This window comes from Prenolepis imparis, unplaced genomic scaffold (assembly GCF_030444845.1).
Source record: "Prenolepis imparis isolate NDT839.2.m4 unplaced genomic scaffold, iyPreImpa1.0 SCAF_4, whole genome shotgun sequence".
Classification (NCBI taxonomy): Eukaryota; Metazoa; Arthropoda; class Insecta; order Hymenoptera; family Formicidae; genus Prenolepis; species Prenolepis imparis.
The window spans coordinates 6,670,943-6,693,891 of record NW_028141162.1 but is presented as its reverse complement, the minus strand read 5'-3'; the positions used below and the strand labels follow the sequence as shown (position 1 = coordinate 6,693,891).

General features: G+C 34.6%; 1 protein-coding gene across 3 annotated transcripts; it reads left to right on the top strand.

Moving 5' to 3' along the window:
* Positions 1-1,610: 1,610 nt before the first annotated feature.
* LOC145934859 (uncharacterized) lies at positions 1,611-22,911 on the top strand. 3 transcript variants are annotated; one of them, XM_083035665.1, is made up of 8 exons: positions 1,611-2,374; positions 14,142-14,406; positions 17,080-17,352; positions 17,822-18,120; positions 18,374-18,681; positions 18,791-18,974; positions 19,057-19,235; positions 19,393-22,911. In XM_083035665.1, exons 2-8 carry the CDS (start codon positions 14,238-14,240, stop codon positions 19,838-19,840), a joined length of 1,860 nt encoding a protein of 619 aa, XP_082891791.1. In that variant the 5' UTR covers positions 1,611-2,374; positions 14,142-14,237; the 3' UTR covers positions 19,841-22,911. The 3 variants fall into 3 exon arrangements, with proteins under 3 accessions (XP_082891791.1, XP_082891789.1, XP_082891792.1); XM_083035663.1 differs by having other exon boundaries at positions 1,612-2,374; positions 17,819-18,120; XM_083035666.1 differs by lacking the exons at positions 1,611-2,374; positions 14,142-14,406 and adding an exon at positions 15,820-16,461 and having other exon boundaries at positions 17,819-18,120.
* Positions 22,912-22,949: the final 38 nt, after the last annotated feature.

Sequence of the window (22,949 nt, the reverse complement as noted above, 5' to 3'; positions counted from 1 at the left end):
ACAAAATGAATACACAACATAGTAATTTGCTAATTGTATCTTTTAATAATTACTGTAGACACACATTGATGAAAAAGGTTTTTTTTCTTGTTATTAATTATTAATTACCATAGACTTATAAGACAATGAAAAATGTGTTATAAAAAATGCATTTGTTTGTTTTATATTACATTCTACCCATTTTCATCGAACGTTTTACTATATTTCAATTAAAAATAATTACGAACTGTAAAGCGAGCGCGGACTTATATAAGTTATAATGTTAAATTTTTATTTCTTTATCGAATATAATCACATACTATCCATTTCATTTACAAAATAATTGTTTAACCAATATTTACTTTTCGAAAAAAATTTATTCTGTGATAATTATTAGAAACACATTATAAATTTTTAACCATATATTAAAAAGTATCATTTTTAATTATTGCAATTGTTATGCATAGTACAATACTGCATCATATCTCACACAATACAGTAATCAGAATTTACTATCTATTATTAATTTTATTTTTGGCTATTAATTTTAAGTACTCTTTGTTTTTTTTAATATTTTCGAATTATCAATTGATATATATATATATGTATATATAATACTAACTTTTTAAATTTATATAGTTTATTTTTTATATTACTCTTCAAAGTATATTATTTCAAAATAAAATGTTAATAACAGTACAATATATTAACATATATAATGTATATATAATATATGAAAAAATACATAAAAAATATATCACATATAGATTTTTATCTCTAGACTTTGTGCGATTTGCATCCAAATTAATACAATTTTTTAATCTGCCTTTAATTGCTCTTTTTTTATTTTTATTTTATTTTATTGTTTTTAATTGTTAATTTATATCATTCAGCTTGAAGAGATGAATAACATGTCAAAAGTAAAAAAAAAGATAACATTTGCAACATGTTCTTTTTTTTTACTATATTCATATCATGCATTATCAAAAGCACACAGATCATTAGTATCGTTTATAATAACATATAAACCTCTATTGATCTATATCAGATAGTAATATATTATTATCGATGAATAACTAAATTAAGAAAAATAAATTTAAAGATTGATCATTAAGTATATCGATGATAAATTTGATCTCTTTGATTTATATATATTTATAATTCTAACAATGTAAAATATTATTTTATTTGTCAAAGGCGGCGATTACATATAATTTTTTTTTTTGCTGCCGAAAACATGAAAGGTTATATATATTTATTGTCCTGTTATGTGTAATTTTTCATCATAAACATATAATATAATTAATATATGTATATAAATCAAACATTGAAGAACAGAAAGAAAGAGAGCGGATAATTCGAAAAAGAGGTAGAATTCTTTTGATAAAAATAATGCTGCGTTTGTAATGCACGAATTTACCGGACATCTGTGATTGGCTATTGTATAGAAAATTTCTAGGGTTTTCGCGCAACGTCAGCCAATCAGTACTCTTGATAATTCTTCGGTTGTACATACTGATTGGCTGATGACCCTTGGATGCAACTTCATGCACTTCGCTGACGTCATAAACGTCTAACGTTTCAAAGCAAAAGGAACCCACAGTCTTCTCTCGGTCTCCTAACGTAACATCAAACGCATCCTTTATCAAAAGCAATTCTATATATTTGATTAATCGTGTAATATATCATGCATCAGGTAACGTTATCATCACATATATTATTTACTAAAAACATATGTCGGTTATTATTATTTCATCGGCGGCTCAAGATGCTCGCGACATACTCAGGTAATTTCATGTATAACAGCCTTTAGCGATCATGAATTCGCTATAAATTATCGAAACTCTCCCAGCGACCGTCATTGAGCGCTGTCGAGCGCCTAACGTCTAACGTGAGAATAACGTGGGGAGGGGATCGTCATACGCGACGCCGACTCCACGTTCCCTCTCTCTTCTCTCTCCAGTCTGTCTCGTTGCTGTGCGCCGTGATCGAACGACGACGAGGACGAATCGACGAGAGCGGAGCTAGCGAGAGGCAGTCGCGGGGGCCCGCGCGGGGTCAGTCAGCGGATATATTATGTCAAAGCGAGACGCGGCGGTCTATCGAGCGTGAGCGCGACCGCGTACGTTATCCGTATTTATTCTTACTCGCGCGCGCGGCAGTGTCTTTCGCTCTCCGGAGCTTTTTTTTCGCGCCGCTTACGCGAGTGCAAGAAGACCAGCCGGATGCGTTTGAAACGCGCGTTCGCCGGCCGTTGATCACCCCGTGGCTGGAAACACGTCCCGTAGGCCAAGTACATCCTGGACGCGAATGTACGCTCCTCACGGTGTTGCTCTCCTCGGCGCGTCCCTCATCTTCTCGAAAACGCCGCTATGCTGACTCTGCAACGTCAATTGTAAGTACCTGGTTGTACATATATAATAAGTATCTCATCGATATACATATACACCTTTTTGTCGCCTCTTGCAATCGCACGCATTTAGAAATCACGATACCTCTTTTTTCCCCTTTTCTTCAAGTAAGACGTTATACGTACTTTGTAGCAGCTGATCGACATGCTTACTTTACATACTTGCTCCGTTTGTTTTTTTTTTTTATTTTTATTTTTTTGTCGACAAATTTTAAATTAACGTGACGATTCATAATTAATATAATGCGATAAATTTTGTTCGTCGACCGATCAGCTGTTGGTGAATATTGATTTACATTTATTGCGCGAGGCTTGAATTATTAATCATTGAGACTTGTAAATGTTGCAAGTTATCGCTAAAATTCGAGTCTCTAAATTTCTATAAAAATATTGTGCCTCGAGCGAAGCAATGTATTGTTATAATTATGTTTGTGTAGAAAAGTGGAAACTGAAAATGTATATTGCAAAAAATAACGCTTTAATGAAGCTATTTATTTATTATTTAATTAATGAGGCTTTAAGTATTTGAATTTTATCTATAATTTCTATGTGAAGATTGTTGAAAATAATTTTGAAATAGCATATATTTTTAAAATTTTCAAATGCAAATTTCAACTGCTATTAAATTGCTTTTAGTTGATCGATATATATATTTAATACATCAGTAAAATATGAAAACATGTTGACATTACACAATTCAATTCGATATCTGTACGAATATTTTTTCATATATAATATAATGTGCATAAATTATATAAAAATGCATACCAACTGAATATGAAAAGGGAAAGTCATGTTTGTAACGCATAAATGTATAATAATTATTTTAGGTATTTATTTTTAAAAAAAGCTTTAATATACATATGCTCTTGCATCATTGTATTTTTTAATATTATATTTCTAATTAAAAATTCAAAAATATGTTCTCGTTACACTTTTCGCATTCCGAAATTATCGCGCAATTCTCTGAAACAGTCTCTATCTTATCATCTTGATTAGCTTGGAATCTACTTCTATGAATATTATTAATTGTGGAATGCCGATATGGAGCATCATCTATATCAATTAAATGCGATAAGGACGTGTTTGCAAATGGATTGTATGACGCGAATAAACGTTAATTGATGATCGCGATCTAGACACGAACGAGATCGTTTCGGGGTTTCGTATATGTCTCGTTTAAATATTCATATTACTCCGGTGGACTCGAGTTAATTGAACTATTGGACGCTGTCTTCGTCGTCGTCGCCGCGGATCGGTTAATTTCCCGATAAAGTTCACATGGATGTCTACATCCGTGTGCGATAAAGCTTACGACTTTATCGATTTTCATATTTTATTATAGGTCATAAACATTTACTCGACGTTAAGACTTTACCGATTCTGTTTTTTTTTTTTTTTTTTTCTAGACAAAAATAAAAAGAGAGAGAGCAAGAGAGCGAGTTTTCTCATTTTTTTCAATATACATCGAAACAGTTAAAGTTATCGAAAAAATAAATAAATAAAGTAGTTAGAAATAAGAAGTATTATTTTCCGTAGTTATATACACAGTTTGAAAATTTGTGTTTTCTTGTTAAAAACGGTCCCCGTTAAAATTTTTGTATTAAATATTTAACACATTCATGTGTTAAATTAACATATTGCTGTTGTGTTAATTGAACTCAAATGTTAAATTATTAAAATAACTGAAAAAAGTGTAAAAATAACACAATGTGTATTTACTTTTAATTTTACACAATAAATATGTTCGATATTATTAGTGACAAGATTTATCTGTTAAAATTTACAGAAAAAAATGTTAATTTTACTTAATAATATAAGTGGGGATGATAAAATGTAAAATTAACAATTTTTTAAGTTAATTTTTACATTAAAACTATGTTAATTTAACACAAAATTTATTTTAAGTTTACTTGAAGTTTGCATTTATTTTATGTTAAAATATTAACACAATATTCGTGTCATCATTTAACATATCCGTATTATGTTAAATTAACACAAAAATTTCTGTGGACCGTTTGGGACATGTGATATTTGTTAAATTTAACACAAATTTTTCAACTGTGTAGAAATGTATTATCTTTTTGCGATTAATTTTTTTCGTGAAATTTTAATAAGATTAAACGCTTCACATTTTTCCCGAATCGATCGATTCATTCACAATTAATTTATAAGCAGTAAAGTCGCTTTAAAATCTTGAATTTCACTTTAATCAATACTGTCGCGTGTTGCACATGGTAGAAAATTCTTCCGATTACTATCGCGCACTCGGCGAGTTTCGTCGTCGCTTTTTCAATGGATAATTTGAAAAGAATACATTCACTTTTACTTATTGTTAGGTGCTTTTTCGCGTACTTTAATAGAACGTACCTAAAAATCCATTAAATCTTTTAGATTTTTCCGTTTATTCTTTATTTTCAATTTTTTCGTGCGGCTTATCGGTGAAGGATAACCACATCATATCGTAAACATTCGCTTTCTTTATAATCGATTTTCATTAAAAAATTAAGATTATTTTTAATACTTAACTAATTAGCTAATTTATCACCTAGGGCCACCTCATTATGAAAATTATGTGAATAATGTAACCGGTAATTTCGAAAGAAATTTTCGAAAGCTAGTTTCTTGAAATTATAACTACGATGTCTGTCCAATTCCTTACATTTTAAAATGTTTGACCCGAGCGTTGCTTCAATATCTTCAAAATTGGACTTAATTAGTAAATTCTACTAATTAGCAGAATCAACATAGTTCTTTCAAGCAAATTTTTTTATATTTGCTAACATTACTAAGATCGGAAACAATTAAATCACACATCGATTAAAATAAAAATGATCTTTGCTTTTTTTTTTAAATGCTTCCACATTTTGCTTTTCATAACAATATATCTCTGTCGCTACAACAATATCTCAGACCTATGGAATGACCGCGATATTAATTCCAAATTAACTTTCTTTTCAAATCAAGCACTGCTAATTTTAAGCAGATTCAAAACGAATACAAACTTTCTGAAGCCGTTGATCATTTTCTCGCAGAACTTTCATTATCCGCCGTAAGAAATTGAATTATCGCGTAATAATGTAAAATACGCGCCATGGTACTTGGATCTCACGCAATAAATATGACTTGACCCTTTATCAAGAGAAAGAGGACCTTGACATTAGCCTCTAATCGAGCGCAAAATGCGCTCGCCGCGCATTATATCCTCTGGCATCTTACTTTATTATATATCCCGTGAATACACAGAGTTACGCACGCACGTGTGAGAACGTGTGATGAAAACCGCTAGCTTTTAAACAACAAGGCGCATTTCCCACCTACGTGCATATTCAGTCGTGTACATACGCGCGCTGTTTACAGTATATCCATTATTATAACGTGTTGTGTATTACGAGGCGTTAAAAATGGGTATAGCAACATAGAACCGTATACGTTATTTGTGCGTTTTTATATGGCACGCGCCGGAAGCTCGTCGCTGATGGTCACGTAAGATTTCGAGAATGACCGACTTTTATGCTAACGCTCCTTCCGGAGAGTTTGTAATATAGTATCGACACGGTCACGTATATTGTATACAGTTGCAACATGAAAATTATGATTTCCTTCCGGTTTCTAAAGCTCCATCCATATTTCGATACCTTCGACCTTGCGTAATCGCCGTCATTATATCTTAATTATGTCCAGCTGACGCATTTATTATAAGCAGATGCCATGGTTATTAAAATGCAAGTTTATTCTGTCAGTTAAAATAAGAGCGAAACTATGTATACGGTCGTCATTCATAGAATCTCTTTCTTTCTCCATTCTTAATCAATATCTACACAGAGAGAATTTTCTTTTAGAATTTATCCTGAAAATCATGGTAATCGTGGGACAATGTGGTATGGAAAGAATTTTATGAGAATTTCTCTAATTAATATTTATCACAATAAAAGACCAAATATGTTTGATAATTTTTTACTAAAAGTATGATAAAATTAATCAAACATATTTTTAAAATTCTTTCCATACCATATTCTCCCACGATTACCATGATTTTCAGGATAAATTCTAAGAGAAAATTCTCTCTGTGTGTCAGAAAAAATTGTTCTAGAGCAAATAAGATTATATTTTCTTTTGTGTTTATATGTGTATTATTAGAGATAATAATCTATCTCCTATTGATAAACTTTAACCAAGATTGATTATTACATAGAACATACAAGTATGCGAAAGCACTTATCGAAGCAGTATCAATGTATTTGCAATAAATTGATAGTGCGTAACTTGATTTCCAACTAACGCTAACGGTTAATCTGGTTCTTCGATATTTGCATTCGAAAAACATTTGGAAAAAAAGAAAAAAATAACGTTTACTGCCAATCCGGAACTTGAAGGGGAAAAACAGCTGCTGGCCTTTCCAGCGATATGCTTCGTTAACACCGTTGCACGCGTTTAAATTACATCGGAGATGTTGCTGTGTATATATCCGCGTATTACGCCCACTTAAAAATAATCTAAACCTCCATCAGGCATTCGCCTCCGTTAACGTTTCGCGCTACCGATACCGTTTCCGCATCCGGCATCAGAAATTACTATATCGACGTGTCGAAAGCTATGCGAAATCGCGTAAATTTCGTTAGCTCGTTTGCCGATTTTAAATTGCCATTTTCGAGATCCCCGGGACCTCGGGATCATCTCGACTATAGGACACTGTTTGCGCTTGTAATCGCCGCATATCGAAACAAGCTCCAGGAGAGACGAGGCCGTGACATTTTCCGTATACCAGTTTTCCACAGCGACGATGGCCTTTTGTAAGCCACGCGAGCGTTTCAAAACACGGGAGATACGGCTGGTTGTGTTCCCCGGTACACTTTGTGATATGAAAACATTTCGAGGGCGAAGCGACTGGAGAGGAATGACGGAGCCAGCGGCTTCGAAACTCGCGCGTATAACGACGTCATGTGTCATCGTTGTCCGCAAAAAGCGATACCGCAGGCTCTCTCAATCGCGAGATCTCGCCTACGACAAATATTGATAATTATTATTATAAGGTATTATATATAGTATTGGAAAATAAAGAAAGAATCGTAGTTTAATTAATGCTTAGCAAAATTGTGTATTTAAATTTATCATTAAAATCTCATTTAAATTTAAACAAATTCATCAATAATTATATATCAATAATATTCGTGACTTTGCCAGGCATCATTTAGACAGTTCTAAATGATCTTGTTGCGGACCGCATATCTAATATAGGTTTTGTCTGCGCTACTTTCGCTCCCTGTAGAGTGGTCTTCGTCTATTATTCCTCGGGAATGTGAGGCTGAATTCAATGTCAAAAGCGAGATGGAAATAGCGCACCGAGTGGCCAGAGAAAGTGGTGTGTATCGATCCGCGGTATTACTGCAGAATTGTATGCAAACAGAAACAAAATCCCTTTTCTAATTTAACAAATAAACAGAGACGAGTACTGAAATATTAAATGTAATTAGAAGCGTCAGCAGGCGAAACTTTGTTCCGTAATATGTTAGCAATATTTTCGACAGTCAAAGACAATAGCGTACAAAAGTTTATGTGATTTCCTTCTATATGTTTTAGATAATTAAACTTACACGTAATCAGTATACAATATTGCTGGTATTACTTAATTTACAAACTTTAGTTTCAAGCTCTCCACAAAGTTGTTCTTCAGTCTTTATTTTATTTATCTATTTTTTTTACGCGATGCAAGATAATTTCTTAATATGCTGTAATTTAATTAAACTTTTGTTAGTGACGCTATTAAAAAAATACGAGTGCAAAGTGACGCAAGGGCCGTATGCGCTTTTACATAATGAGATTGCAAAAAACACATTGTGCGCGACACGTGTAAAACTAAAACTCTAAAAAACGTAAGGTTGCACCGACGTCATTATATATAGTATGACGTATAAAAGATATCTTTAACCTTCCGTTTACGTGCTTCGTGAAGGTTAGTAGGGTGCGCTCATCAAAGGCTGCCCGGGGTGTGAATACATCCCTTGTGTATAGAGAATTAATTAAACCATGGTTAATTAAACTTTTTCTCGCGTGATAAAATTTTTAATCTGTAAATTCACGAGGAAAGATCGTATTCTTCGATGAACTTTGCAGCATCGATTAATTAACAGAGATATAATAATTCTTTAAAACTTTTGCGAGAGAGAGCTTGCATTGTAAAAGATGTTTGCAAGATCTTGGCGAGCTTATCTAAGGTATCGCTTTTTTTTTCCGGGCAACGATGTAAAAGATGCGTTCAATGAAACAATGAGTTTTAATTTTATCCCGGCTTCGTCTCGCTAAATGCACTCCATCCCGTTGGTTTAAACATTTCAAGTACATTGCGAGATAGAACCGGAAAGATAACTATATCACAATAGAGAGAATGAACACTGTACAGCTTATACAGCTGGCGAAGTTGCACGGTCGTTCGGCTCGATATTGGCCCAGACAAAACCGGAAATCTGTGACAGAAAGATCGATATATATATTTTACGTCACGCGTATGTTTCCTTGAGTGAACGTGAAGGTCATTACAAACATCCACGTGTTACCCCGATGGCATTCTATTCAATTTCGCGACGCACACGTTGCATTTGTTTCCAGAGAATCGTCCTTTCTCATTCAATGAACTGATAAGTCTCTCGACGTTTTCATTTAAACGCCGTTGCGTTGTTGCTCGAAAGAAAGGGGAATGAAAGAAAAATATCTTTCTCACGACAATTATTTTCGTCTCCTTCTCGCGTGTTAATAATGCAACCGCAAGCGGTGAGCGAAAAGTCTCTGAGAGCCGGAAGGAAAATGCGGTTTCTTTTGAAAAATACAACGTTACGTTGTTTCGCTTTTCTTTTCGCGGAGTGTAATTCGTATAATTCGTTTGCGGAACATGACGGAATAACAAACAATTACTAACATTTAACCGCGTAATCGTACACGCTGCTCATACACGGTCAACCATTGGTTGCTCGCGGAAATTATGCGGAACTAGACGATGAACGCATCCTATACTCCCCTCTGTGCTGGTTGTCGGACATGCTAGGCTAGCGTTTTATTACGCGTGGCAAATAATCAGAAAGTTACAACCGGAAGCAGCGCGCCATTCGTTTCATGAAAGACCCCGGCGTAAAATGGGCAGAAATTCACCGCGCTCTTTAAAATGTCGTTAATGTGTTATTTGTCGAAAGTACAGTTTTTATCACGCTGTGTCGCAATCATTTTGTCACCCCATAACCGTAAAAACCGCGAATTTCGCGAAATGTGTAAATGATTTTTAAAAAATATATATATCGTTACATTTTATAAAAAAAATTGTAACACATCATGTATGCACCGAATATGTAAATTCAATTGGAATATTAATTCTACAGAAAACATTATTTAGCAAGCAATAATTGCAATCACTAGCGGATCCTGGGACCCCCCCCCCTTGGAAATTAAAAGAAACAGTTTTGCTGAATTTGTTTAAAAAATATAAGTAAAGAAAAACAAACATTAAAGAGCTATCGACGTCGTTGATGTTGGAATAAATAAATCTAATCATGAAACCAAAAATATTAAATAAAATAATTTTGCAAAACTCCCCCGCATTATCGACGTCAGGATCCGCTAGTGACTGCAATAATGTCTTTTTCTTCAAAAAGGACAATATTATTTTTTACCCTCATGCTTTTGAGAGAATCGTATGTGGGACAAGGACGTTACTTGCTCTCTCTATATATATAGGGCAAAAATATTGTAAATGTAACATGTGCGGCGATCATCCACACTCCTCTCTCTCTCGACTCCTTCGAATTCTATTACAATACTCAATAAGACCTGTCAGTATGTAGGCAAGGTTTAGGTGAAAACGCCAACAAGAGAGCGGCGGCGAATTGATTCCGCCAGAGAGCCGGGAATCCTTTTGCGCCGTTCAAGGATAAAGCTGACGTTTCAATCGCCTTGTCCTGGATTCGGGTGTTATATCGTATCCCCCGGCGACCGGGTTCTCGCCCTCCAATAACGAGACCCATCCAAGTGATATTCGGACCCTTCTCTCTTCTCTTTGCTGGTCTAAGACCACCGACTGTACGCCAATCTCCACGCGCGGCAGTAATTGGCTAATTAAGTCACCCTCATGCTCGTCGGTGCGTCGTCAGTACCCTCATCGTCCAGTGTCCTGATAATTTAGTCACTAGGGTTCCTGCGACACATAACACAATGTAGGTCAATAGCTGTGCGCGTATACCATAAACTGTTGATCAGGCGGACTCGTTCGGCACATCCGTCGATGGTTTTACGGGTAGATATACGATCATCTGGGCCGCTGCTGGGCTTGACGTTTTTTGCGGCTGCTACGCGTTTAACGCGTTCACATTCCATGTGTTTCGGACCAACAGAGCCATCTTTCATCTGCAGGTTCTTTAATTTATTTGGAATCGATTTTTTTCACGAAGGAACCGACGACGGTTCCTAAGCTTCTTCATAAATGACGGGGAGAAGATAAAGAGTGATTTTCAGGGATTGAGAGGCGCAAAAGATGATCGCGAGAAATGCAAATAGACAACTTTATTCTTCGTTAAATTTTTAAGTAGACTTGAACTTTGAACAGATATATAAATTTGTTATTAGTTAACTGAATAAAAAACGAGTAATTTTAAATTATTATTTTAAATTGTACTTATAAAAAAATCAGTACATGTGGAATGTGATTCGTTAAGTTTAAGAAACATTCTGTATTATTTACACGTGAGGTTTATGCTTCTCTTGAAACGGCAAACAACAGTTTACGGAAGGAGAAGGCGATCAGCCTCCGCAGAAATTCTTAACCCTTAATAGATATATGTGGGTTAATAATTTCCCATACATTCCTATTATTGTACACACAAGTCTGTATATAACACTCTTTGCAATACAAATATAAAATAAGTTCACTTTTTTTTTCTCAACACATTGTGATCTATAAAGATATAAGTTAGTTCCACTTTAATGCATGTACATACATGATAATTTAATGTAATAAGGGATATAAATACATGACGAAGAGAAAAATATATAAAAAGAAGAAGTTTGATTTGCAAAATAATATATAAACTTTGCTAAATGATAAATATACTTTTATGTAATTGTTCTCACGATTTGGTTCCCATATAAATACACTAATTAAAAATTACTTATAAATTTTTAAGTGAGCTCTTTTTTTAGAAACAAAATTGGAAAGAAAATGAATTAAATTTTACGTCTTCCATATAGAAACCTATTAAAGAATAAATAAACAATTAAAAAGGATATTTTTTACAATCTGTTAATTATTCTTTTAAACGGAATGGTATACCGTCACAGAGTTTATCGCTTTAGCAGGGCCTCGTGGGCAGCTTCCGTTCTCTACGGACGTTCTGTAGCAGACTATGCAAACAATAATCAACGGAGACAAGTGTGCACACACTTGCGTATGCTATTCGTAGGCGGTGCTACGATAACGCACATGTGTGACGTTTATAAGATAGAGAACGTTCCCTTTTCCCACCGTGTTATTCGTCGCGTGAACATCTGAAACATTGGGGAGCTTGGTCGGAAACATGGAATCTTTGTCATAGGATTGATACTACGATGGGGAGAAACTTTTATATTTTTCAAACGCACGCGTGGGATCTCGTCTTTCGAAGTTTCATCACGTTCGTCACGTTTGTCACAATAATGCGACCGGTGCGCTCATTGATGTGTCATTGTGATTTCATCTAAATTCGACATGCGATACAATGTCGATACAATTTTTCCCCACCTTTTGGAACAATATGATGTTGATTTAAAGTTCGTTTCCGCTCGCGATAGAAAAATTGCTACCATCTTGGCGTTGTACTCCAATTTAATGATGATGAATGCCATTGAATAGCATCAAAATGAAATTCCGCGCCTGAAATTCGAGAAAGTAATTTCTTCGCCGACAAAAAATCGGCAAGAAGAGGCTTCTAAAATTTCGAAGCCTCGAGATTCCTTCAAATTGAAAAAAAAGGAAAAATGTAACGCCACACCGCGTTTTGTGTATTTTATTTGCCGATTCGACGAAAAATAATGATTAATACAAATCGACTGGTCGGCCAGGTCTCGGTTTACCTCTTCGGGCGCGTGTGCCAGCCGTGCAAATGCTTACACGCGCGGTGCAATCGCCGATGCATGTCCTGGTGGTGTCCGATGCAGTTAGGACATCTCACGCTTACGCGCACGCTTTTGTACGTGCATGCACGGATGACTATCGTTCGTCGAACACATCACATCGGCGACAGAGACACGTAGACCTCTACTCTACCGCGATATTATCGGCCGCCTTTATATACGTGTTGCACGAACACGCGGCGGTTTATATATATATATATATATATATATATATATATATATATGTATGCACTCGCAGAGAGAGAGAGAGAGAGAGAGACGAGAAGGACTCCGATGCCAAGCTTTTTGCTCGGTCAAGTCGAACGATCTCGCTGTTTCGACATGCGAGAGGTGTACCATTCCGCCAACGTTCGAACCGCACGTGGAACCGCGCTCGAATTTCACTTGGGTATCGATACCTTCGGTATCAAATGAATGCCGAAATTATTGCTGCTCGAGCACTTGAAATTTTTGCTTTCGTTAGAATTTTTTATTTTAAATTAATTGTTAAACTATTCGTCGCACATAAAATCTCATAATCAATCCTTTTGATGAAAAATTTAAGCTTATTTCTTCATGTATTTTTAATGAAAGCTAATAAATTAAAAATTAAAATAGGATTATATTTAAAATCAAGGACGATGAGTATTTTTACATAATTTAATAAAATTAACATCTTATTAAATTATGTAAAATAGAAATCAATAAAACTGCGATTAATAAATTTCAGTAAATTAATTTAAGCTTTAAATTAAACTTAATTAAAATAAATAGATTAGTATATGGTGATATTATTCTTTGATTATTATTTGAATGATGGCTGGACAAAGAAGTCTCATTGTATGAGTTACATGTATACCTAAATTAGCTTACGATGAAAATTTATTGAGTTGTCATCTCAAATACATCTCATGATATATCTGATGCGTAGATAAATGTGATATGACAATCTGTATGAAGATCTTAAAGCTCTCGCCAGCTTTTACATGAATACATTGGCTAATTTAAACGGCATTGTTATGAGATCCATGAACACGAGCTATCAAACGAGTGACGATGCGATCGTGTAAATTGGAATGACTATTTAGAACGGGATCTGATAAAGAGAATTACAAGTGTTCTTCTGTCGCATACATATTATCCTTTTATAAGACAAATAGGTAGTCTCTGCATTTACGGAATCGGTAATGACGAGATGTCTGGTCTCGTGATAGAGAATTGAATACAACTTCGATAAATATTAAACTAGACACGAGAACTAGTACTTTCTCATTCGATATTCGAGCGAATTTCACGTGCTCTTAATTCCACTCGCTACGAAATTTCTGAACATTCTCTTGAAACAATAGTCTTTATATTGTAACTATTAAATTGCACGCGAAATGCATTTCTTAGCAGATTTAAACTTCTCATTAAATTGCAATATTATAATAATATGTATATATTAATAAATGTAAATTTATAATTTATAATATTCTCAACATAGATTTATTTCAAAAATATATTATTATAAATATATAAAATTAATTTTTAATCACGCACTTGCAAAAAAGCAGCATTGAGCAAACTTGCATAGTATTTTCGCTTATCTTTTATGTCATTATTTTATTGCGATCTCTTGCAGGGAACAGACAATAGCTCGGAAATGGGGTTGAAACGACGGCGTAACAAACTGAGCGAGACGTCGATGAAGTAAATCAGCTTAGATTCCGTGAAGAAGATGATGACTGCCATGGCCCGGTTGCCTTGCAAGCAATCATCCTCGCCCTCGCAGCAGCCGAGAGTGAACAATTTCGGAAACAGCCGGAATCCTTACTGGGACATGCAGCAAGCTAGACATCCTGCACCACCGTACGTCAGAAATCATCATCGGCATGTCGATTATACAGGTGAAAATCAAGCGAATGCATTGCGAATCGCATCGCGAATCGATGCGTCAGGCACTGTTGACGCGTATTTGAAAAAAAAAGAAAAGAAATAAATTTATGCACGCATTTCGAATCGTTTCAAAGCCTTGTCAGATGAAACGAATTTCTATTTTATAAATTTGCTAGTGAATGACTGGCAAATGTATGCTGATCTGTTATATAAAATAATATAATCTAAGATTGAACGGAATATAAAATTAATAAATTAATAATAGAATATTAATAATTAAATATCAATAATAGAAGATATGTACAAAATAATGCACGATATAAGTAATATTATATAATTATCTTTCCAGCAAAAAGAGGAGTAAAATGCTACCCAGTTTTGAATTATTGCGTGACTGCGAATTAACTTGATCGTTTATTAAGGTGAAAAGTCAATCACTGTGCACTGTGATTTCGCGCGTCCTAATTTTAACATTCTGTTCGATTACTGATTCAAATAGGTCACTTTTTAAGCGATCATTCGCTAATGAATCTAGGAGATAGAAATTCGTTTAATGTGAAAAAAAAACTTTGTACGATTCGAAATGTGTGCATAAATTTTTCTTATAATTACGAGTACATATATTTCAATAAAAAATTGTTCGTTCCATTTTTGGGCTTTTGCGACAATTCGGCTTATCTTCGTCATTAACGTCCCATTGTGCGAGACCGTGTCACGTTCGATTAAGGACGAGCACCGATAGTCCGATAGCCTCGTTTCGACAATTTATAGCGAATGTAATGCCGCGATTTGACTCAACAAATTCAACATTGCGATAACGCGTCGTCACATATATGTATTCCGCAATTATGACCTATGATCCGAGAAATAGACATTAATTTTCTCTTAATCACAGTATATAACGTCTGAACGTTTAACGCAACAGGAAAAGTAAATATACTTCGCACTTCTCTAAAAAGTTCGCAAGAGAAAAAGTATCTTACAAAAGAAAAGAAGAAAAATTACGAAACCTACGTTATCATTTATCTTATAACTCGCATCATTACTACAAGCTTATTGTATTTGAAATTATTGAATACATTATAGAGATAGATGAATAGATAAAGATGCGACCATTCTCTCTTGCAAGAAACTTATAAATTAATTGAAATTCTCATAAGATTCTTCCTTATGTCTAAAGTTAATGTATTATGAAGCTTCCACATGTGTGAACCAGTCAAAAAGAATAAGTCGTGTCGTCGTGTCACATCAAACGCTGGAAAGTTCATTGCTTTTTACGTTCCCCCGTCGATTGCGCCATATGTACCACATTATAATATGTGGCCTTGACGTCGCGCTTCTGTCGTCCGGGCTCTTTTTATCACCGCCATGCGTCCCCGCTATTATCGCAGTCGGCGGTTGTCTCTCCGTTGAGACGCATGTGTCGGGGGGGGGGGAGGGTTATCTGCCGACATTCTCCATGGGGACATGTGCGTGTCGGTGACGGTGGCACATGTCGTCAATCAGTGGCAGCGCGAACGGAGCGAACGCGCGAAAAACAGAAGGAGAACCACGCAGATGCTGCCGTTCATCCGTTAACACTTGCCCTCTGTCGCTTAACCGAGCGTTCTGTCTTTGCGTGCGTTCGACGAGATGCTTACATACGCGCACACGTGTTGTGTTGTCACACGATGACGCGATCGGTCGACGATGTCATGAGAACAGAGGGGACGCGACGCGAGATGAAAAGAAAAATACACCTCTTTTCCATCAGTCTGATGGAACTGGCCACTATTCACTTCCTGTCCCCCATTGACGAGATCAATCTATAATAAAATGAAAAAAAAATTGTCAGACTATGACAAAAACAATGATCGAAGGAATACACATTATTGATTAAAATTTATTTAAAAGTTTTATTTAAAGTTTAAATTGATTAAATTTACTTTAGATTATATTTAATAGAGAGCAACATTGGTTTTTTTACGTAAAGATGATGTTTCTTCAGTTTCTATATATTGAGAATATCCGGTTTGCGAACCTACACCTACACGAAACAAAATTGGCCCAATTGCCAATTACTATAAGTAAGATTATACGAAAGCGCTCTAATTGGCAGTAAGATTCTATTTCGTATGCAAGTGCCCCGTTCGTGTACATCCTACATTAGCACTTTACTACACTTCTTAATAAGAGCATTGAATTGAATATTAAACAGCGCTATATATTTATGAATTTCTATAAGCGATTGTCTTTTGAAACTTTCTCAGCATTTTCTCTTTATTACAAATATAAGAATAAATAAAAATGAGATAACAAATTTTAGAATAAGAGATTTTCCATCAAATTTTTATTGAAACAAATTTAATATTTTAAATTTAATACTTTAATTGAAATAATATTTTTAAATAAATCGAAAACATCCATAACAAAATATGATACTTCTGCGATATTCGATAGACTTAACATAAATATATCGAAGATCAAAGGCTCGGTTGGCAGTTAATATTCTACAAAGATAGTGATCGCTTTCATAGATTTAGTAGCTAGGTGAAATTTGTTTTTGCACATGATTTAACTTGACGGGTGATCCGATATATTTCCTATCCTTTTTTTCAGGAAGCAGATTAATTATGCTAAAGTATGTCGTTTATGGTATCTCTCTCTCTTAACTAACGTTTTTTCCTTCTCCATACGTGTCACAGGGAAGCGGAAGAGCGCCGTGGAATTGCTGCAGGAGACGAAAGCCTTTTACGTGAAGAGCGAGACCGTGCTGGATCGGAAGCAGGAGTTGAAAAACAGCGGCCACCTACAGGTTTCCCAGCTGAGCGCTCCCGGCGCGCCGCCTCCCAGATTACTGCGAAAATGCACCGGCAACTCGTCCGCCTGCCCGATGCAGCCGACGTCGCCGTCGCAGTTGCAGCCAACCCCCTTGACGCCGCCCTGCTGCTGGGTTTCGTGTCACGAACAGGACAGACGTAAGTCGCCGGAGAGATCCCGTAAGCCCAGGGGAGACACGAGTGTGATCCGGCAACGTGTATGCTGTCAATAATCCAGTCGGGACGAGACTGTATCTCGAATTTATCTCCTTGCGAGAGAAACTGAACATTTGTTGTACTTTATTATTACTTACGAGTATTATAAATTTTATATACATATCGCGGATGTACATATAAAATATATATAATATAATTATAATTATAATAATAATGTATATACAAAAACTTCTCAAACTGATTCATTCCACTTGTAAATTTTTGTGCCAGAATATAATTAGTGTTCTAATAGCAAAATTAAGAAATTTATAAAAAATAGAGTTGATCAGTTCGGCTTCTCAAAGATTCTCATATATAAATACTATAATTACTTATATATATATATATATATATACGAGCTCTATATAATGTAGCACAAATCGTCATGAAAGGTTGCTATTTTGCATAGTAGACGGGATCTTGAGTCCTCAACAAACACTGCCACCTGCGCTGCCACCGAAAAGTCCACGTTTGGTTCCGGTTCCACAGAGACGGACGATTTCAGGGCCCCCGAGCAGTACCGGAGGCGATCAATTGCAAACGAAGCTGCGGCGGCTATTAAACACCGACAGCAAGGAGAACGTATTCTTTCCAGACAGTCCGCCGCAGAGTACGACACAAAGTAACGGCGTGTCCGCAACGCGGGAAGAAAAATTTCGACATTCGCCTGGAAGCCTCTCGCCTGGCTGTCGAGACGAAAATCGTATACTGGTAAGAAGTTGCGATACCTTTACCTTACGTTATAATACGCTATAATTGCTCATCTCTCTCGCACAATCATGTCTATCTTAAGTTCTGTGAAGTATTCCAGCATACTTTATTAGAATGCTTTTTTAAGAAAATTTATTTATATTATATTTATCTATAATATTATTTATATTAATTTATCTGCTTTATTAAGAAAATTTATACATGCTTATCGACAAATGACTGATTGTAACGTTATATATTATTTGTTTCGCAGCATTGCGCGCCGCAGGATGTCCGCTTCAAGTTCGGCAGAAGCAACTCGCATTCGCACACTTCCGGAAGATCCAATCGCAAGTCAAATAGCTCCCCGTCAGTGGAGAACACGATATGTCACAAGTCTTTGCCGGATCTCCACACAAGCACGCGTCGTCGGGCGTCGCTCTCACCTCGCGCATCCACGAAATTATCGGCGAAGCCGTCTGCCCATCACCAAGCTACTAACACGAGCAATTGTCCGGATCATGAGACTAGTTCGGATTATTCGGATCACAGTTTTAAGCGTGACGCCGTTTGCTATCGCAGGTAGGTAGTTTAGCCTGTGAATCCTTTTAGCGTATATTATATTTAATTTCACAGGACAGTCACAGTTCCAAAAAACAAAGTAATTAATTAATTTCTCGTTGACTTCTAGCTCCCGCCATATTAGGCAATCTTTGGGATCTGGTGGTGGTGATGCAAGCAGTGTGTTGTCCTCGGGTGGACGAACGCAGAAATCATCGGGTTCCAGTAAATTGAGTCACGGCGCGACAGCTAGAGATTCTGGTGGTTCCTCTGGACACTGTACTCATCGCAGCGAACCAGCACCTAGAATACAGGTACAAAAAAAAAATTATATATATATTGTATATACATATATAATGCAAAACTGTTTAACTTTAATCATCGATCTCTTCCCAGGATTGTTGGACTCATATCCGCAGAGATAGTGGAGCATCTACGCAACATTCCACCGAGAAAGACCGATCGAGGAAAGGCAGTTACATTAGTGGTACTCTGCCACCGGTTGTAAGACACTATAGTCCGGATTCTGAAAGTAGCAATAGTCAAACAGACTACAGTCCGACCTGTAATTCAAGGTATTCATATATCTTTCATGTTCGTACTTAATATATTTAATAATAATAATAATAATAAATATTTAGAATACTCCATCTGAAGAAAATTGATGATATAAAATTGTATATCGTATAATTTGGTTTTCCGCCGTTATATATTACGTTTTTCGTATATTAGGTTTTCCGACGGTTGGAAGGAAGGTCGTGGTCGACCGATTCTAAGATCGAAATCAGACATCAGTGATCGGTATTGGCGTCAGGATAATGGTCGTTCCAGCAAAGTATCATCCCGCCCTCCGCGATCGATGACTCAACTCGAGAATTTCTTCGATCGTCTAGGATTGGATTCGGATAACTATCAGCGTATAACGGAACCCAACTCGAAGTCATCGTCGCCCATATTCTTCGACAGCGTCAGCTCCGTAGATTCGGCATTGGGTCTCTATTCTTGGGTCAGCAATAATCAGACGAACCAGAGTAATCAGTGGCAAAATAACTGCAGCATCGGTATGGGTAACGACGAGTGCAATCAAAGGGTAAACGATCCACCGAGTATCGTCGAGCGAAACGCGCGTATTATTAAATGGCTTTGCCAGTGTCGTAAAGTGCAGTTAGGATACAGCTAAACAACGAGTTTCTCAACGTGGGTAAATCTTTCATTTCCAATAACAATATATATTCGAATTTCAACGATGTAGCGCGTTTTTGCCATTCTACAAATGATATATATCAGATACTCCGCATTTATTCATTTTTCATAAATGTGGAATTGATTAACGCTTCTTATCCTTCTTTTTATTATTTAACGATATAATTTAACGGTTTTTGTCAATCCTCTATTAGCTGTTTGTAAGAATATGATTATTGTTTTAATTTATTGTGCTTAACGATAGATGAATCTGTGCCATTTTACAATTAATTGTTATATTTGATTATATGTTGTGCCTTCCGTCAAACTGTGGTTATAAATTCAGGGTAAAGTTTTTGGAACGTATTTACGTGATATGCGGGTTGTCGCACATTAATTTTTATATTAAAATCTGTATAGAAAATTGTTTCGTGATGTCTAATATTTTTGTGAAGGTACATTGAAAAGTGTTTGCTTATATATAATATTTTTCTCGGAAATTCGTTATTAGGTTTTAACATTATTAATCTTGTAATTAGTCTATAATATGTTATGCGAATATTTTTCCTATTTAAAGAGCAAAGCAATATTAGATTATTACAAGACATTAATAAAATTGTGCATAAGAGAGAGAGAGAGAGAGAGAGAGAGAGAGAAATAAATTTGGAACTTATTACATTTTAATATAAAAAAGAGATATAAATTTGATGACGTATATGCGCTCTCCTCATTTTCGATCTTGAAAATGATGACTTGATTTAGTAGAAAAATTACTCGGATGAAAGATATTTACCTCGATTTTATGAGAACGTATAGATTTAATTTCATAAAAGAAGATTTAAAAATGTTGCCTTTATATATATATTCTTGGTAGTTTCTATAAAAACATTTAAATGAAATAAGCGTTCAATTGATGTTAATATTTCATGAAATTTAGAAGATGATTGATAAGTTATACGAATAACTTGATGTTAAACAATAGACGAAAGAATGATTCCAATTTTGTAGTTTAGTAGGAATTGATGTGATTTACATTACTGTATAAAATGAAAACACTCATTTAAAACATTGTTCTATTTTAATAATAATCTACAAAAGTTTGTGCTAGCTTCACTATATTAAGCTTTACGCTCATCAATTTTTATTTTACTATTATACAATATAAATCGTACAAAAAAATATAGTAAATATATATATATATATATATTTTTTAAATTTACTTGAAAAATCTAATAATACGCTATCTTTACAAAGACTGCGTCAACTCTATAAGTTACAGAATTTATATGAATTTTAAGACAAATTGAATTTCAATTTTATTTTTTCAATATTATTGCATAGAAATTTATTATTGCACTTACAATGTAAATATATAATGTGGACTTTGATTTGATAAAATCAATGAAGTACTAATTTAGCAATGTTTGATTATGATAATCAGCTTTTTATATTTTATGTTTCGAAAATCGAAAATTTACGGCGTAGCTATTATATTTTAATAACGAATTAATTCTATATTTGTACTGACAGAGAGTTGTACTTATAACTTCTTGGTTATTTAATTTTTATGGTAAATATTTAATCGTGCACACAATTAATACACGATGGCAATGCATTTTGTGTAATATTTCACATTCGTGCATATTTAAATTGTCCTTCTGATTGGATATCAATCTATGAACTATAGAATTTAATACAATTACATCTTAAGAATAAGAAAATTTGTCGGTCTGCATTGCCTGTTTCTTATTTTAAGAAACACTTTTACTTTTTATCACGTAACAAAACAAATAATTTTCTTTCACACAATCTTTCTTTTGATTTAGTTCTCCCTACCCTACGGCATGGTAGTGTAGGAAATTTTGGATGTTTACAACAAGCTGTTACATGATTCACATATATATTCTTATAATGCGATTTGTGTAATATAAAATATAGAATTATTCGTACTTCTCTCATTTCAGGTGATATAGATGTTTTGAATGTATAATTCACAATTTTTGCATAAAATATATGATATAGCATTTTAATGAGAAATGGAGAAAAATCGATATTACACATCATCATCTCTACATAATAAAATACTAGATTCTTTTCATGCAAAAACAATTATACTTTAAAGAATCTTTGTGGGATGTCTCAGGCACCCTATATCGACTGCAAAGAGAGGCTAAACTAAAAACTAAATAGATTTATTTTACTCTTGAAGCGAATATTTTTCAATTATAAATGACTAAAAATTGTGGAAGTTGTGTAATTAGATTTTTATTTAAAACTTAATTATCAAAATATCGATTATTAAAGATTAAAAAATTATGCAAAGAGACGGCATCAAATTAATTTCGCCAAAGAGTCTACAACTGGAAGCAAATTTGTGGTGCCCGAGATATTATATATAAGGCATTAGATATTGGCGTAGTATAATTAGTGTTTGTTATATGCAATTTCTGAGGATACATAAAAAATTTATAAAGTTTATAATCGCTGCTGTAGTAATCGATTGCAAAGCGTTATTATATATAAAATTAGGCATATGCGACAAATATATGCTTGTAGAATGTGTGCGCGCGTGTGTTAGCGTGTGCGTGTGTGTGCGCGCATGTATGTAATAAATATATATATATATATATATATATATATATATACATATATATTATAAATTTTGAAGTCATATAATTTTATTTTTCACGATAAAAGAAATATTTAGACGTAACACACATATTACGTATGTTGTGGATTTGTACACACTTTAGGATTAATATTGTGGAGCTGAAAATATTGGAATTGGATTCACACAAAACGTGATATTGAAGATTATGTTAGATTAATTAGAATTAGTTTTGATATAGATATTAACTTGCATAATAGCTTTCAGGATATAATTGTTCTATAAATTGCTATTATCATAAATTTTAAGAAAGATATATTTGAGAACAATAAAGTTAGTACAGAGCTAAATTTCGCTTCACATCAAGTCGAAAGAAAGAGAGAGAATGAGAGAGAGGGGGAGAGAGAGAGAGAGAGAGAGAGAGAGAGAGAGAGAGAGAGAGAGAGAGAGAGAGAGAAATATAGCATAATATAATACATGATTAAATATTTATACAGAT

What these genes read in the sequence shown, in the direction of transcription:
- LOC145934859 (XM_083035663.1), top strand. Translation starts at nt 14,238, where the DNA reads ATGATGACTGCCATGGCCCGGTTGCCTTGCAAGCAATCATCCTCGCCC. An exon ending in GTGTCACGAACAGGACAGAC is followed by an intron (nt 17,353 to 17,818) that starts GTAAGTCGCCGG and finishes TATTTTGCATAG; the next exon opens with TAGACGGGATCTTGAGTCCT. An exon ending in AACCAGCACCTAGAATACAG is followed by an intron (nt 18,975 to 19,056) that starts GTACAAAAAAAA and finishes ATCTCTTCCCAG; the next exon opens with GATTGTTGGACTCATATCCG.